The 16,044-nt window shown below is 49.0% G+C and overlaps 6 protein-coding genes across 6 annotated transcripts; 3 read left to right on the top strand and 3 right to left on the bottom strand.

Annotated features, from left to right (window-relative positions):
* Positions 1-140: 140 nt before the first annotated feature.
* Positions 141-3,097, bottom strand: N7473_000156 (putative C6 and C2H2 transcription factor RegA-like; the record flags this gene model as incomplete). Its single annotated transcript, XM_057146096.1, has 5 exons — positions 141-1,174; positions 1,234-1,493; positions 1,555-2,309; positions 2,387-2,832; positions 2,898-3,097. 5 exons carry the CDS (start codon positions 3,095-3,097, stop codon positions 166-168), a joined length of 2,670 nt encoding a protein of 889 aa, XP_057013982.1. The 3' UTR covers positions 141-165.
* Positions 3,098-4,185: 1,088 nt separating this feature from the next.
* On the top strand, positions 4,186-5,266 carry N7473_000155 (DODA-type extradiol aromatic ring-opening family dioxygenase; the record flags this gene model as incomplete). The annotated part of the gene is made up of 3 exons (XM_057146095.1): positions 4,186-4,189; positions 4,333-4,463; positions 4,541-5,266. The coding sequence occupies 3 exons, from the start codon at positions 4,186-4,188 to the stop codon at positions 5,264-5,266; spliced, it is 861 nt and encodes a 286-aa protein (XP_057013981.1).
* Positions 5,267-6,029: 763 nt separating this feature from the next.
* Positions 6,030-6,257, top strand: N7473_000154 (uncharacterized protein; the record flags this gene model as incomplete). The annotated part of the gene is made up of 1 exon (XM_057146094.1): positions 6,030-6,257. The coding sequence occupies one exon, from the start codon at positions 6,030-6,032 to the stop codon at positions 6,255-6,257; it is 228 nt and encodes a 75-aa protein (XP_057013980.1).
* A 1,155-nt stretch (positions 6,258-7,412) lies between these two features.
* Positions 7,413-10,232, bottom strand: N7473_000153 (RFX family transcription factor; the record flags this gene model as incomplete). Its single annotated transcript, XM_057146093.1, has 5 exons — positions 7,413-8,976; positions 9,028-9,348; positions 9,430-9,615; positions 9,669-10,143; positions 10,217-10,232. 5 exons carry the CDS (start codon positions 10,230-10,232, stop codon positions 7,413-7,415), a joined length of 2,562 nt encoding a protein of 853 aa, XP_057013979.1.
* Positions 10,233-12,746: 2,514 nt separating this feature from the next.
* Positions 12,747-13,123, bottom strand: N7473_000152 (uncharacterized protein; the record flags this gene model as incomplete). Its single annotated transcript, XM_057146092.1, has 2 exons — positions 12,747-12,948; positions 12,984-13,123. 2 exons carry the CDS (start codon positions 13,121-13,123, stop codon positions 12,747-12,749), a joined length of 342 nt encoding a protein of 113 aa, XP_057013978.1.
* A 1,210-nt stretch (positions 13,124-14,333) lies between these two features.
* N7473_000151 (uncharacterized protein) lies at positions 14,334-15,919 on the top strand (the record flags this gene model as incomplete). The annotated part of the gene is made up of 5 exons (XM_057146091.1): positions 14,334-14,355; positions 14,427-14,672; positions 14,742-15,542; positions 15,597-15,770; positions 15,821-15,919. The coding sequence occupies 5 exons, from the start codon at positions 14,334-14,336 to the stop codon at positions 15,904-15,906; spliced, it is 1,329 nt and encodes a 442-aa protein (XP_057013977.1). The 3' UTR covers positions 15,907-15,919.
* Positions 15,920-16,044: the final 125 nt, after the last annotated feature.

The following is a 16,044-nucleotide window of genomic DNA, read 5'->3' as shown; positions in this document are numbered from 1 at the left end:
AATACTCAGAGGATGTACTAGGTAGTAGATAAGTGTCACAAAAATGATAGTTGTGTGAAAAAATGAGAAGGCAATGCTCAAGTCATAGTCGTCATTTATGGCGTGGGTATCATTTCAGAAGCTCGTATTATACATGCAACGCAAAAACAACCAGGAAAATGTGATTTACACTCCGCCCGCGGGTACACAATGCCCCAGATCCCCAATCAACTGGGCAAGACTTTGAACCAAAGGTGGCGTACGCTCTGACGGGTCTGGTCGGAGCACTCGCTGCACCATCTGCATGGTAGTGCTCGTATCCGCCAGAGCAATTGGCCCGCCAGGCCCCTGTATTGCAGGAACGCCACAGCTCAGGGTGACGAATTTCGTGACTTCCGGCATTTCTTCCGCGTCTAGGAACACAGTAGGTCCCTGGCTAGCAATTGAAGAGGCGGGGCTTCCAGTCAGGCTAGTGTTTTTAGCTTTGGAGACTACGGCGTAGGACCAAAGGGCCAGCCCGGCGTAATATACCCCGATGGCCAGGAACCCAGTCAACGAGTTCGGGGCCATTCTCCGGGCCGCACGGATCGTTTGACCTGCGTGCCATACAGCTCGGCGAGAATCGGGACTGGTGATCCATTCAAGAGCAGAGTGGTAGACCCGACGCGCTTCTTGTTTATCTTCCTTGCCAGCGAAAAGCTGTAGTTCCTCCAGGGACATGTGAAGAAGCATAGAGACCACCTCGCAGACCAACACAATTTCGGGTCGACACTGCACTCTTAGCTCCGAGCAGACCATACGGAAATGCTGGAGAGCCTGATCGAGCTCTTGTTGACGGGAATTTGTCACAAGGGCATGCCAATGTTTCGAGTTGCTAGTTGAGATAAACTTCAGCCGGTGGTACTCGTTGATCAAGGATGATAGACCGTGGAGAAGAACAAAGGCGGATAATTGCGTGTCGATGCGATCTTGAAACGTCGAAAGCTGAGACATGTCGCGAAGGAGATCAGCAAGAGAGGGCATTCGCTCGGGCGTGATGACACAGAAGAGCTCTTTCCATTCGGTGGCAGTCTTGGCTTCCCATAGGGGACGTGCTGCCGGTAATGGAAGTTCCAAGTCGGCGTAGGAGATTAAAGGGTTGATGTTGAGTGTGACCGAGCTTTGAGAATCGTGAAGGAAGAGGTGGTAAACGAGCCTGCAAAGAAAATGTTAGGCATAATGGCTAGGCAGGGTCGGAGAAGAAGGGAGGCTTACCTTTTGAACGATTCCTGTTCGATCCAGTCATGCCATTTGCGCTCTAAGACTTCTCCCGTATCGTCCGCAAGGGGAACGATATTCGTGTAGACGGAACGGCGGAATCGAAGAGCTCGTCGAAGCATAGTCACCAATGGCTGAGAGAAACTCTCAGCAATCTCTGTCTTTCGTCGATTTCCACTCCATATTCCGATATCAATATTCAACGCATAAGTTTGTGATGTACGTAGGTCACGAGTGGTACTGTTGTCGTTTTCATACTGGCAGATAGTTAGCCTCATTTCTCCGGGGTAGGAAGAGAGGGCCTGGTGGGAAGCGTACTTTGATGGGCATGTATAATCGAACAATTTCAAGCAGAGCATATCCAAGCTTTCTGATGGTGGGGACAGGAGAGCGAACGGCTGATGCAGCGGCTAGAGCGGCGAGAACACTAGCATGTTCGCTGTTTGGTCGGAAAGTTGGCCCGTGGATGAAAGAGTCAACACTATGCGACTGGAGTTCGAAATATTGCTGAATGAGCCCGTCCAGCAGTTCGGTGCTGGGGAAGGACTTCATAATTCGACTCAAATTGGCTTCTCGGCTGATCTCCAACACCAGTCCAAAAATAAGGTCACGGCTGCTGGAAGACAGCCGTTCACAAAGTATTTGCCGATCGGGCGTAGCACTTGCTTCGGGACTGTCGATTGTTTGTGGAACAGACAGGTTCTCGTGGTCATCGAATGCGTGGTCCTTTTGAGCAGGCTTCCATTGGGACAGAGATGACCGGTGGTAAGCCTCCGCACCAATCCCGATTCCACTGTCTGCATCAAATCGATCTTGCGGCTCGGGCTCATGGGCTCCCGGGATGAAGCTGCGGGAATTGTACATATCGATCAATCCAAAATCACCATCCGTTAGGTTAAAATCCAGAGCGGGGATCTCCAATGCTCCGTAATGTGTAAACTCGGGGATCAAATTGGATGGTTCGAACGGGTCATTATATCGGCTTAATGAAGAGATCAAGGAGTCGGGGATGAAATTCGGAAAAAAAGTGCCGTCAACACTGAAAATACCACTTTCCTGGTCGGTGGGTGATACTGGAGGATTGTGTCAGCATCAGTGGATCTCGCCCAAGAATGGTTGGCACGATGATCGCCAGCATCTTTCCTCTTACCTCCATACTCCATTGGCATTTGCTCACCCGCTTGGAGGACTTCCGGCGAGATTACCGGTGGTTCCGGGGGAGGTGCGTGAGGAGTCATGAGTATACCACCACTCCTGGAGCCTGCTGAAAAGTCATCCATAGGAGTTGGCATAGGGGAGAATGCCACTGAGGCAGCCAGGTCCAATGGTTGACCGGGGATGATCGGATGTGAATTTTCCGTTGAGCTCTGCTGTTGAGGTTCAGGAGACGACTCTTGCACGACATCCTGCCAATCGCAGTGCAGACTTCGCTCCCGACACCGTCGACAAGGCTTCTCCTCGTCACACTTGAGCTTGGACGAGGCACACGCTTTACAGGCCTGGGAGACACGACTTTGCTTTGCGACCGAAGAACTTCTCTTGCGCTTTCGATCTCGGTCATGTGCATGACCCGTCGCATGTCGCTTCAACAGGTCACTGGGCGGGACATAGTGTCAGTGAGAGCACGGCGAAATGAACTCGAGGGAAGTGAAGCAACTGACGGTCGCGCAAACCCCTTGTCGCAAACATCACAGACGTATGGTTTCTCTCGAGTATGGGATCGGACATGGCGGATTAGGTGGTCAGCTCGATTATAGTGGCGTTTACAGAAGCCGCATTGAAAATAACCTCCATCCTTGGACTTGACAGGGGATTGCGATGCGTTGAGTGGATCCACGATGGGCGGCGAGTCATCAAACATGGCGGTGGTGGAGGGGCATCGAGGGAGGGAGTAGAGGGGTTTATAGACAGAGATGATGCTTGAGAATAGGCTAAGAGATTCCCAAGGGACAATAAAGGGTTCAAACTGAGGTGAAAAGTTGATTGAGGAGAAGGGGAAGAATGAGAGGGGAAAGGAGGAGGGGAAAAATCCGGGGTATCAGGACCGAAGTTGTCGGGGAAAAAGTGACATTTTCGGGGACTTCGCAGAGTTCGCCGGGACCCGTGGGTTTAGTCTTTCTAGTTCTTTTTTGGCGTGAAAAGAGCCGTGGTTTTCCCTTTTTTTTTTTTTTTTTTTTTTTTTTCGGCTTGACTTCGGTCGCAGTTTGGCAGTTGGGCTGGATTTTGCCGGTGGATACTGCCGGCCATCCCGCAACTTCTTCTCTCACTTTTCTCTCTTCTGCTCAATCCTCCAACCACAACATACCTCCCAGTCTTGATGAAGCTCTTCCACAATGATTGCAGTACCGGATTTACCCCTACAGCCTGCGTGTTCTCATCAAAGTGGCACGGATTCCTAACCCCCCGAGACTTCCCAATGCAAAATGGCCACTGTGGATCGCCGAGTTCCACTCCGCAAGTTCCCCAGATTTATCCACGGCTCAGCCTCTCCTCACCGGTGATTCGCTCAGAGGACCGGACTAGCTGTCCTGGGGCTGCTGGGCTCTTGGTCATGCTTCCCCTCAACGCCCCAGCATTCGCGTCCTCCTTGGCCTTAAGATCCCTACACCTCGTCAAGGGACTAATTAGGCTTTAGGACCCCAAGTGTGACGCAACCCTCTCTGCCAGAGTCTGGGGCGACATGAGTCCATGAATGCCCCTTCGTGTTTGGGGTTGCCTGGGACTCGTCAGGCCTGACAAGTTCTGGACCCGAGCCACGACGGGGTCCCTTAGTACTTGCGGTCGGCATGTGGGGGAACATACCCGACGTCCGCAATCCCGCTGGTCAAAATCCCATTTCCTTGCGGGGGAACAATATATTGCTCTCGGATGGATGACCGATTGTCAGCGCTTTTGATTTTTGTTTCCACTCAACTGTGGTCGTCATCTTGAATCATAACTGCAACCAAAATGGGTAAGATTCTAATTCCTGATCCTCCCCATTATACACCCGCCTTTGCGTCCGTGTCAAAGTTATAAACGGCGAACGCATAAAGGAACGCCCCAAAAGGGGAAAGAAAAGTAGAACAAAAAATCACATTGCTAATCATTGTACAGGTCTAACACCAGTACACTTCTTCTCCCATGGCTCGACCATGATGCTGGGAGAAGAGTCCGAGAGCGCCGATTACTGGAAGAAGTGCGGTGATGAAGCCCTCGCCCGAAAGATCAAGGGTGTCATCATTATGGTACGTATACTCTGGCAACCAGACCAGATGATGCGCTTTTCTAGGAGGACATTTCCCCCTCTAACATCAAATAATAGGGAGCGCACTGGGATTGTCTCGGCGACAGAATCGAGCTATCCACGAATCCCAACCCCGGCAAAAGTCCCGTGGCCTACGTCAATCCCGAGAAGTACATCAACTATGAGCTGAAACCCGACCTCGAAACCACCGATCGCTGTATCAAGATGCTAGCCAAGGAGGGCTTCAATGTTGGAGGTAACGCCAAGTTCGACTGGATTCACGATGTCTACCTCATTCTCATCCGCATGTTCCCCGGAGGCTGCCCGCCCACAACTTTGATTTCAGCCAACGCCCGTTACGATCCCCACTTCCATATGAAGATGGGTGCGACTCTGCGTCCTCTCCGTTGGGAGAACTACCTCATCATCGGCACGGGTGGTGCCGTACACAATCTCTACCGCAACCGATGGGCACCCATGTTGCGTTTCCGTGACAACTTTGCCATGGAGACGCCACCAGAGGACTGGGCTATGGAGTTCCGACAGGCCGTTGAGGATGTTATTACCAAGACGTCTGGAGTGCAGCTGCGTCGAGCTATGACCCGGTTGATGAAGCATCCTCGCTTCCGGGATGCCCATGCCACTGATGACCATTTCATGGCGGCGTTGTTCGTGGCTGGTGCGGCCGGAGATGTAGAAGATGCAAACACCCCGGCTGAGTTGGGTGCCGAGAGCTGGGAGTTGACCAATATGTGCAATTCGCAGTTCACTCTGGGTCAGTGGTCCAGGGAGATTGCCGTGTAAAGCTAGATGATTACCTTTGTGTCGTATTTTGTTTGAGATAAGTGGCGTCGTATGAACAGAATGCCATCGCCGCAATTTGACTATTCAGCAGCTAGACCGCTCTTATCAATGAAGGCTGTGGTAGATATGCATTTCTTAATTACAACAACTAGGCACTTTGTTGTAATTACGTGGTAATGATACCCCCGCGGGTGGGGTTGAAGTTGCCGAGTCCGTGTCCCCGTGATCTAAGAGAACCTAAATGTCCATACAAAAGAAGGAAAAAGACCGTGACCCAGATTCTTCTCAGTGGTCACTTCTAAGTGTCCTCTCCACTAGGTATCCTTGATAATTAGTCACGGTCAGTCACTTTCCCTGTTGAATCATCTGAAGCAGGCGATATAAAGAGATTTACCCGATATACCAGCCACCAGGATGGGAGATGCTAAGAAGTGGGTCATCTCTTTGCTGAACACTGCTAAACTCAAAATATCAGGGCAAGAGTCAAGCGTGATCAAGGCATGTGAAGCCTGCCTACAGCGTAAGGTGAGATGCGACGGTGTACAGCCATGTCAGGCCTATATCAAGCACTCTAGGCCTTGTTTCTTCCGCTTGAGTGCTAGGAGACAACTACCGAGTCCAGACCAGACAAAGCAGACTACACAAAGCATTGTGGATCCCATACCACATGATAGTGATGCTTGTACTGTCCAGTTCACATTAATGGTGCTGCAATGGAGAGTTCGACAACAAAATAATTTGGTACGTCTTGGACATTCTCAAAATGGACACCTTTTCTAGGCGGGGTAAAGTCACCAAGGTCTTCAGCTTCACATCCACGATCACCATACTCAATCTGATATTGGACTCTGTTGCCCGATTGGACGGCGCCGACTCCAATGTCCTGGAATCGGAATCCAATGCGGAACAGCCGAGCCATGTCCTTCTTTCCCCTAAGGATCATATCATAACCAATCCTATTCGTCGCTCATTCCCCCTCCAGCGTCCTTGACCCATAATGCCTTCGAAATTTAAAAAATGTTCATCTCATCGGGAGGTCAAGATGAACAATGGACGAAACGGAAAATGTCGTTCCTGGCGAACTGTGCTGCTCACAGCGATTTAGGGTAGATGACCACCCCACTTTTAAAAGAACCTCCAGTGATAACATAGATCTCCCATCGAGGGATTCAGGGACTCGTGAGGAGAAATGAAGCGTCACTGATCCACATACTAGCAATATTGTTTTAGTCTAGATCTTGAATTAGTTTGAAACCCCTTAATTGCGCGCGACAATCTTTGGCGGGTTCAAAGAGGGGTAACAAGCAAGGCAGAAAAAATATACGCGAAGAGGGGATGCAAGGATGTATGCATGCTAAAAATGATTTACCGGCCATTTTGAATAGATGTGATTTGAATATAGAGAGAGAGAGAAGGAGAGGGAGACGAAAAGACGGTAATCTAACCGCTTAGGAAACCGCCCTCCTAGAGTGCCTCCTTCCTCGGGGGTCGGGCCTTTAGACATCCCAATTAGGCAACTTAGTCTTGTTTGAAATCATTGCCGAGATCAACCAACCCCGCTATGCTGGCTCGCTTTTCCACCATTTCTCACCACTGGCCTCACCTTTCTGACCCCATCTTGTGACAGAAATAAATACACCAGACATAGATAGAAAGTTCCAATGTTGATTGTCTTCATTAAGTAACGGCATCTCCTGGAAGAGAATGCCATAGTCGAGGGAAACCTCGGTACATGATATGCCCGTATGTACAGATAGCCTGAATGAAGAACGAGGCCCATGAAGCAAGTAGAAGACAAGGGAAACAGGAAAAAGGAGCCAGAACCAAGTCCAAGCAAGAGGTTTCCGCCACGCCGATTAAATGCTGTATCGATGACAATCAAGAATGGGGAAAATAAAAAGACCACGGGTATCGATCAGCCCGGGGTCTCGTAAGGGAGACTCAAGCCATGAGTCCCATGCTCATGTCTCATCTCTTCGTGCTAAACAAATGAAAATACAAAAGAAAATCTTCAAAACGCCACCAATCCATGGGACATGAATCCATCAAGCAAAGAGAACAAAAAGGGGGCTGTACCAAGCGGGGATATCTCAAGTCCAGACTTCAAACCACAATGAACAGTAACAAGAAAGATCAAAAAGGAAGCCTAGATGACTATCACATCGCCCTCGGCATCGGCAGGGTCGGAAGCCATCATATCTCCATATTTACCTACTGCCATCAACATGGGGTCGTCTTCCAAATCAATCGCGCTGTCGTCATTGTTCGGGGCTTGAAACCCCACATCTGCGAGAGCCAGCTCTTTGGCAGAAGGGACATGCTTGGTATCAGGTTCCTCGTCAACAGTCTGATCCCGTGTCCCACGAAGATCCGGGGATGCACTAGTATTCGTTTTGGAATGAGCACCACGAACAGTCTGGAAGGTGGGGGGTTCAGGAACTGCATTCTGCTTCAGCTGAAAACTTCCCATAGAGGCCTGCTCTGACCCGTAAGTCATGCTCTGCAAAGAGCCAGGGGTATTTCTCATGAAACCCCCTTTTTCCGCTTGCCAGACCATCATCTCGTGGAAGAACACCTTGGTCATCCACCAAGCACTGAAGCTTGCGGCTCCACCTAGGGTAAGGCGGTGAAGTATAGAGTCCCAGAGGGCATCGATTTTCTCAATCACGCAGTGAGTGCTGTGGTGGGAGAAAGCCAAAGGCAGATTCAGGATGAATGAAATCCATTTATCAGGGAAATTGTAATCGTCACCAGTCGAAGTCTCCACGGGGAACTGGTGAGCCTCGATGGCCTCAGGACCATCCGGTTGAGAGAAGAAGGGAAGACCAGTTGAGGCATCGGAATTATTGAGCGGTGTGAGAAGTGCACGAACGTCGTGTTTCAAAATTTGCTCCGTGGCTTGTTCGGCACAAGTGGGAATGTTGGCCTTGAGAATCATGTCCCTGGGGTCAACAAGGGATTTGAAATCGTACCACATCTGGTTGCGATTATCAGGATGGCAGAGCCAAGCAGCAGCCGCATTGGCGGCCTGGTTCACATCAAGCATGTGCTTGAGGAGATTGCAAAATATGTGAGCAGGAACCAGTCGTGCGATAGACACATGTGAGGGTTGCGCCTTGAAGGTCTCTGCGATATGCCCGCAAAGACGCTGCGAGATAGAGCGGAATGCATCCAAGACAAGTTTGGGGACCACCTGGGTCGTAAGAGGGGCCACAAAGGCAATCATCTTTTGGTACATCAACCAATCGCATTCCTTGATCCAAGGGGCAAGGTTTGGGTGGGTGAGGAGTTTTTGCACCGGCACAGTCAAGGTGCCGTGGAAAGCAGAGAAGTATTTCAAGAGGTTTCGTTCTTTGCAGAATCGGAAACTATCAATCACCGAAATACAGTGCGATCGGTAGAGAGCGGCAAGGGCTTCGGCAACCTTTGGGTCTGTGTTGACTGGGAGATAGCCGCGAATATCGGGGAGGACAAGAGATTCGTTGTCAATTCCAGGGACCTCGTCTGTTGGGAACTGAAGCATTTGATGAATTATTTTTCCGGCTTGCTGAGAGACATTTTGGGTGGTGATTGGAGCATCGGGGCCAGAGGGTGATTGGCCTTGACAGTTGCAGCCAGTGGCAGGAGTATTAGTAGGGAATCGGGGTGCGAATGAGGTAGTCGGTGATGGGAAGACTGCTGTGTCGGCTGTGGGCTGGGGAATGCTAATGCTGAAATGGTTGTCAGAACTGGCAGTGAGGGCAACAGTCATGTCAACTTACCTCCTTGAACGCATGCCACTGTCAGGCCTCTCAGGGACACTGGTCGGGACTGGGTGGGGATTCGGAGCAACTTGTGGGTTGAGAGGGACGGGCCTTTGTTGCTTTTCCTCGATGACCGACAAATCGACATAGTGGTACTTGGACTCACCCCGCACACCAAGGCGACGTGTCTGAACATTGGGGAAGATGATGCGGACCAATTTGCCAAATGAAGCCGGATTCAAAACCGACACTCGCTCTGTTCCACACTTCTCTGCATAGCAGCAATACACCCTATCTCGTCGTACCGAGCCATTGCTCTTCCGGCAGTTCTCTCGTAGCCTGGAGAGTGACAAGGTTAGACCAAACCCCACAAAACAAAAATCTATGCTGTATACAAATGAGATGAAGGTGACTCCTTACCAGATCATGGCGAATACTTGTTTCACCTTCTCTGCCTTTCCCCCAGCACCTTCATGTTTCATGACCTCGGCAGCCATCTGTTTCAAGCTGTAGCCCTCATATTGGCGAAGCAGTTTCCGCAACTCGTTATCATTTGCAAGCGTTGAGCTGGATCCTCTTTTCTTTTTCCCCCGGCTTCCGATGCCTCTTGGTCATCCATAGTTTGGTCAGGGAGGTGATTCTCGATCCCACTATCATACATGGCTTGATACTGCGGAACTCCTACGGCAGACATCGCACTGTGCGGCATGTCTGGCGGTAATGAGTGGTGCGACAGTGTATGAGCATGCATGGCATGGGTAGAGAAATCGTCCGGTCGGGAAGCCATTGAATGAGCATCCCGCACGCTTGGGTCTAGTGACGCGCCGTTGGGTTGATGTGACAGCTGATGTCCAAATCGCATCAGCATATCTTCCGGGTTGGCACCAAAGACATGTTGGCCTCCTCCGACCTGGGAGGGCATGAATTGAGGGAACGCATCGAGATGTTGGTCCTGGGTTTGTTGTGTTGTGCTTGAATGAATGCTAGCAGTCGACCCTCTCGAGCGAGGTCGACGAACAGCTCGAGAAATGGTTTCGGATCGAGCGCGCATAGGATCAGCCGTCCCTGGACGGCTATGAGGACCCATCTGCTGAGTCGTCTGCGACACGATGCTTCCTTGCGACGGCGCACGTACTATGGATCGAGCATGATTAGCAGGTAGGCATGAGGATAGGTGGGCATGGGACGGGCCAGGCATGTCTCTCACCTAGTTCTGGAGGCATCCTGATTCGGGATCGTTGGTCAATCTGAAAAGTGGAGGAGGGCCCGTCACCAGGGAGATGATCAGGTCTCGCACGGGTCGTGTTTTTTCCTTGGGATTGGGCGCCAGGACACGACGACGATGACCATTCGAATACAGCGACCGAACCAGGAATAAGGTCTAGCAATGTGCAAGCAACAGCTGGTCGTCACTATCAACAGAGAGTTGTCCCAAGTCCGCAAGGCTACGGAGACAGTTGGCCGCGTGGTGCAAGATTCGAGGTCGAGGAGGATAAACAGAAGTGGCCGTTCCTCAGACAACGTTGTTTGGGTGGGTCACGTGCGGTGAGGTAAGCATTCCGGGCAAACAAACAACAAATCCTGCAGCAGAAGCAAATGATCTTCCACCAAGCGAAAAACTATGCTGCCAGGGAAATTAAAACGCGCAGGAAATTGGAACCAGTTCATGTAATGTTGAATTACAGTACTACGGAATTTTCCTTGAATATCGCGACTATCAGGACATTCTCACTATCTCTGCCTCGATCTATCTAGGTTCCATCGAGGGTCTACCGACTGTAGGATTCTAATCAAATTATTGAACGCGTCTCACACCGACGAGTAGTCACTCCAGATATCTCATAGTTCTATTATTGAAGTTGCTACTCATGGTAAACATTGTTCGTTCTAATTAGCTTTCATCTCATGTCCTTCAAGGTCGTCCTATCCGAGTTTGTTGTGTCCTGGCTATGTCATCGCCCGAGGCAGATCTTCTCAATAACAAAACAACACCCTTCCAGAGCCCTAGAACACTAACTTCATATTACAGTTTATTTTGAAGCAAAATACCATCTCACTATCTATTAATCTTCGACCTGATGCAGAGCTTAGATATAGTTTTTGGTTCCGTGGCTAACTACACACTCTGGCACCCAGTTCCGAGACAGAGATATATATCTAGGTGCACGCAGCCGATGAACAAGAGAATTTCTCAAATTGCTTGGAAGGCATAAGTAAAAGTTTAGCAGTACCTATCTCCGCTATGAGGTTTCTGTTTTCATCGGACAACCGTACACCTATAATATCTCACGCTAGGTAGATAGTAATATCTATTGAATAATTTGACGTCCCTCGCGACTGATGTAGAGTGATCTCGACCCCAGGAATCCAAAAATCAGCGCTTGCTCACAAAGTCGCGCCTTTGTGGACTAGCTTTGCAACCTTCTTACTATTCAGCTGGAGGACACCGGCATTAGTTGAGCGACCAGAAGTAAGGTTCCAGCTAAACCAGTGCCTTCCTAGGAAATTGATTCGACTTTCAAGTGGCCCGTCATTCTCCCGTCGGAGCCGAGAATATTATCCCTACCTTTGGGCAGCACGGAGGCTGGGAAAAACAGACCCCTTGCCGTGCAGCTGCAAGTCGACAAAATTGTAACTAGCTATCCACTGGCTGCGTTAGCACCGCCTTTTCTGCCATAAACTCTGCTGGCACTAATTTGGGAAGCTGAAGTAACTCGGTTAAAGGATGTTACGATCCTACTCTATTCGACCAATTCTTGAAATTGATGCTAGAAACCTAGCTGATTGTATAGGCTCTAGCGGTCTAGCTAGCCTGGTCATACTTCTAAAGATGCTTTCGTTAAGATTCGGCGCTAATGGCGCGTCATCATCTTGTCAAAGATAGATTGGGAGACCCTGGCCCCTAGATATTGAAAAGATTAGTAATTATGAATGAACTATGTACCGAACTGGACTTTATTTTCTCTGTGTCGGAGGGGATTTCATGAGGTCAGACGTGGATATCCATTCGTAGTTGTAACAGTTGAATCATATCAGAAGCTTCATAAAACATGATGAGACACAATCTTCACGCAAACACTTGGTAATCTGGAGGTGAAAGCGGAACTTCGTCGTAGCACGGAGGATTTCCCTGGCATACAGCCTCATCAATGCGACCGTGGGCCTTTTGGAAGAGGTGCAGAGGAAATGATATATTCAACACGGTCCGCAAAGGTTTGCGATCTACCAAGTTGTGATTATTGACGTCGAAAGCGTCTTCACTGGTCAAGAGGTCGAATGTAAGGCGGCGCTCAACCGTGATAATTAAGTTCTCTGGTGTCCCGGGAGAGAATTGACCCTGAAGTGACGGTGATTAGTCATGTAATGGTATGGATTGGGCGGTATAGCTGGACAGAGAGACTTCTGGTGTAGGCTTCACGTCTTTTGGAATCGGTATGTTCATTTTAATTTCAATGTGGGGGGGGGGGGGGGGGGTCGTGGTTGCTTTCTGATGGGTGATGTTCCTTCAAGATGGGATTTTGTAAGGTTCCCCAGTATCCCTTTTGGAACCCATTGAATAGTTCACGGGTAGTAGATTGCTTTTCTGCCGTCTGGTTCGCTAGGCAAGGTTCATCATCCGGTTGGTGAGAATCTTCTGGTGGGGTATAGAGCTTAATAACTTCTTCCACGCGCCAACTGATCCCTCGTATTGCGACACATTTGAACTCTGTTGACTGGATGGTGGAGGCTGATGGTCGTCAGAGGAGTATTTTTGCATCGAGGCAGATCTCTGAATCCTCCATTGAGTCGATCTGCTGGGTGAGGTTGATCTGGGCCTCAACAGCCGCGTTGGGATAGTTACGAATTTGCTGAATATCGGTAATACAGTCGGGGATCAGCTGCTGCCGAATGAAACTGATCTCTTGACTGGTTCTAAGGACGTTACCCTTGTTGTGGTAACTGTTGTGGTAATGGAAGCAGAGAGAAAATATGACATATTGCCCAAGTCTGTGGCGGCACTTGCGGGTATATTGGGAGCAATGGGCATATAGAATGGGATCTTGTAGACTTTGCCTTCGTTGGGGAAATATCCAACCTGGCTGTCTGTAGCAACGCTGGGAGGACAAAGCATCATTTCTTCAATCGCTGAGCATGACTGAGTAGTCTCAATGATTTCTGGCGCTGTTTTGGACGACAGCATGCGACAAAATTGCTTGAAGAACGGCTGGCCGTGGTTATACTACGTGCGATAAATTACAACTTCATCTCTCAACAACCGTTTGAATTTGAGACTGAATCTTAAGTATGAACAAAATAAAGAGTATGAATAACCTACCCATGCAGTAGAAAAAGATAGAACTAAGGACTAAGAGAGGTATATATATTCGAATCTAAAACATCAAAAATACGCTGTATTTTATGGTGAGGTAGCGATATACCCCTAAAGAGCTTATGAATTTATATATATATATTATTCCTATACGGATATTAAAGTATATCCTATAAGATAAGCCAAACTAAACATTTGGGGGTTGAAATATAACGGAATCAAAATGCAGCATTTAGTATGGTATCTTAGGGTGGCCCGCTCGGCCGTGAACTACGTTAGTTAACTAAGTTAGGTTAGTTACCTTATGTTGTTGTTCAATGCCAAGGACATAATTGTTAACCACTTTTCATGGAAGAGGAAAGTCTTTTTCAGGGGTCCTAGGGCCGGGGATAAAATCTACAATACTGCACATGTAAGTGTACGAGGTGATGATCTTTTTCCGAATCCGGCAGTATTAGGCAGACCTTGGGCGGGCTCTCCAGGGGTGGTTATCATCCCAAACGATTTGGTGATAGGCGATACATACACCAATATCTTCTTTTCTAGCCTTGAACTGCTCTCTGTTCACGCCCGGCCCAAAGTGAAGCTGCAGAGATCGCTTGAAATGCCAAGTCCGCTTCGCGAAATTTCGAATTGCGACAAAAACGTGGTATTTTCATTGAAAATTACTCATCACATATTCCACAAACTGGACGGAATGCACTTCCAAGGTGATTGGTGGCGTGGGTCCACTAGTGGCGAGTAGAAGAACAGGTGTTCGTACTTTAATTTCAGGATTCCAAGGTATTGTATTGGTAATATTCCTTACACTCAAAACACCCTTGAACCCCTTAAGTCACCGTGGGATCGATCTAAGCACTATGTCGCACTCTCTTCTGGATTTCCCTCAATCAATTCATACGAGGCGTTCGGTGAGCGAGTCCTATGTACTATGTTTCAAACTTGCGTTAAAGGGCAGCATGAAGCGCCATGGGGTCATTCCTGGCGATCATCCGATACTTTCATTGTCTGTGCAATGAGTCTGGCAATGTTCACTGGTAAGTGACAACGCGTGCAACGGAGACAGTATTTAATATATCAATGTCGCCTAATTCTATGACGACTTCAGATGAGCTTCTCTTTGCCTTCATGTTACCATTGCTACCTACTGTGCTCGAGCATCGAATAGGCCTGGCGCCTTCGCTGACACAGAGATGCACGTCTATCTTTCTTGCGGAGGGAGCATTTGTGTCTATGGTGTCAAGTCCATTTGTTGGGGCAGTCGCCGATGCAGTTTCTAGCAAAAAGACACTATTACTTACCCTCCTTGTATTGGCCTTGGTCAGTACAGCGTGTTTGTCACTCGCATCTCAGTGTGTGTATATTTTGTTCCTTTCAGTTACTGATCCCCGCGTCCAAATTTAAAACTGACAAGAGTTTGTAGTGATATGGCTTTTTGTCGGTCGGTTCTTTCAATGCATCACCAGCAATGCGTTGTGGATTGTAGGGATGTCAACTATGGCTGAGAATCTTGGAAGCGAGCACATGGGCAAGATTGCCGGGTTGACGACTACACTCACAGCTGCAGGAACTACCGCCGGGCCTGTTCTTGCAGGGTTATTATTTCAAATCGGGGGATACTGGTGCGCGTGGGCGGGCGCGGCTGCGTTTCTTTTGGTGGACATCATTACGCGTCTCATCATGATAGAGAAGTCTGTGAAACCTCGGCAACGGAATGAGAACCAGGAACGAGACCCTCTCCTACAGAATCAATCACCTCGAGTAGACGGTGAGCGATCGGATAGTTTACTTTCGTCAGAGCTGCGAGGATGGCGCTTCTACGTCTGCCTTTTCCGCCAAGCAAATTTTTCCGCCGGAGTTTTCTGTGCCTTCGTTTTTGCGTTGCTAGTTGGTTGCTTTGAGAGTACTCTGGCTGTGCATGTGCGGACCACATTTGGATGGGGAGCTCTACATGTCGGATTCTTACTGGCATTGATTCAGGGACCTGGTATGCTCTTCGCAACTACAGTGGGCTGGATGAAGGATAGGATCGGGTCGCGGACTCCGACAGCAACGGGACTTCTCGGGTTACTACCTTTCGTCATATTGTTGGGGGTCCCTGGCAGCAAGCTGTTTCCATGGGCGGCGGGAAAGTCTTGGGAGAAGAGTCTCTACGTGGTTTGTATGGCGTCGATCGGATGTCTTCTGTCTCTACTGAACGGAGTGGGATCGATGCAGGCAACTGGTAAGTGAAATGGGATTGGGAAAATATACTATAAGCTAATATTAAATCACATAGAAACGATCGATGCGTTGGAAGTACGCCAGCCTGGTATATTTGGTCCTAACGGAGGTTATTCTCGCGCTATCGCCGTGACTAGCATGACTTGGATGGCTGGACTGATGACCGGTCCACTTCTGGCGGAGTTTATGGTGGGAATGTTCGGGTACTTCGAGCTGCAATGTTGTCTCGGTGAGTTGCGTCTAGATAAGTTTGAAGTTCATGCTTTCTGATAATACTAGGAGTCATATCTTTTACAGCAGGGCTCATCGCTCTAATTTTCCTGGGATCTCCCGTGCCGAAGTCTGCAGAGTTGCAAGGCGTGTAATATCAATGAGAACTCATATCTAAATGTATTTTAAAGCTGGACTAAAAACACGAAAACAATTATTGACCTGAGCATCATGTTTTCACCCTTCCCAATTCGAAGATGCTCGTTTGAAGACTGTTTTTTTTCCATGCTGAT

The sequence above is a fragment of the Penicillium subrubescens genome (assembly GCF_028828155.1).
Source record: "Penicillium subrubescens strain IBT 31985 chromosome Unknown utg000001l_segment0_segment0, whole genome shotgun sequence".
Taxonomy (NCBI): Eukaryota; Fungi; Ascomycota; class Eurotiomycetes; order Eurotiales; family Aspergillaceae; genus Penicillium; species Penicillium subrubescens.
The sequence above is the reverse complement of the archived record's forward strand: the minus strand, read 5'-3'. Positions and strand labels throughout refer to the sequence as shown.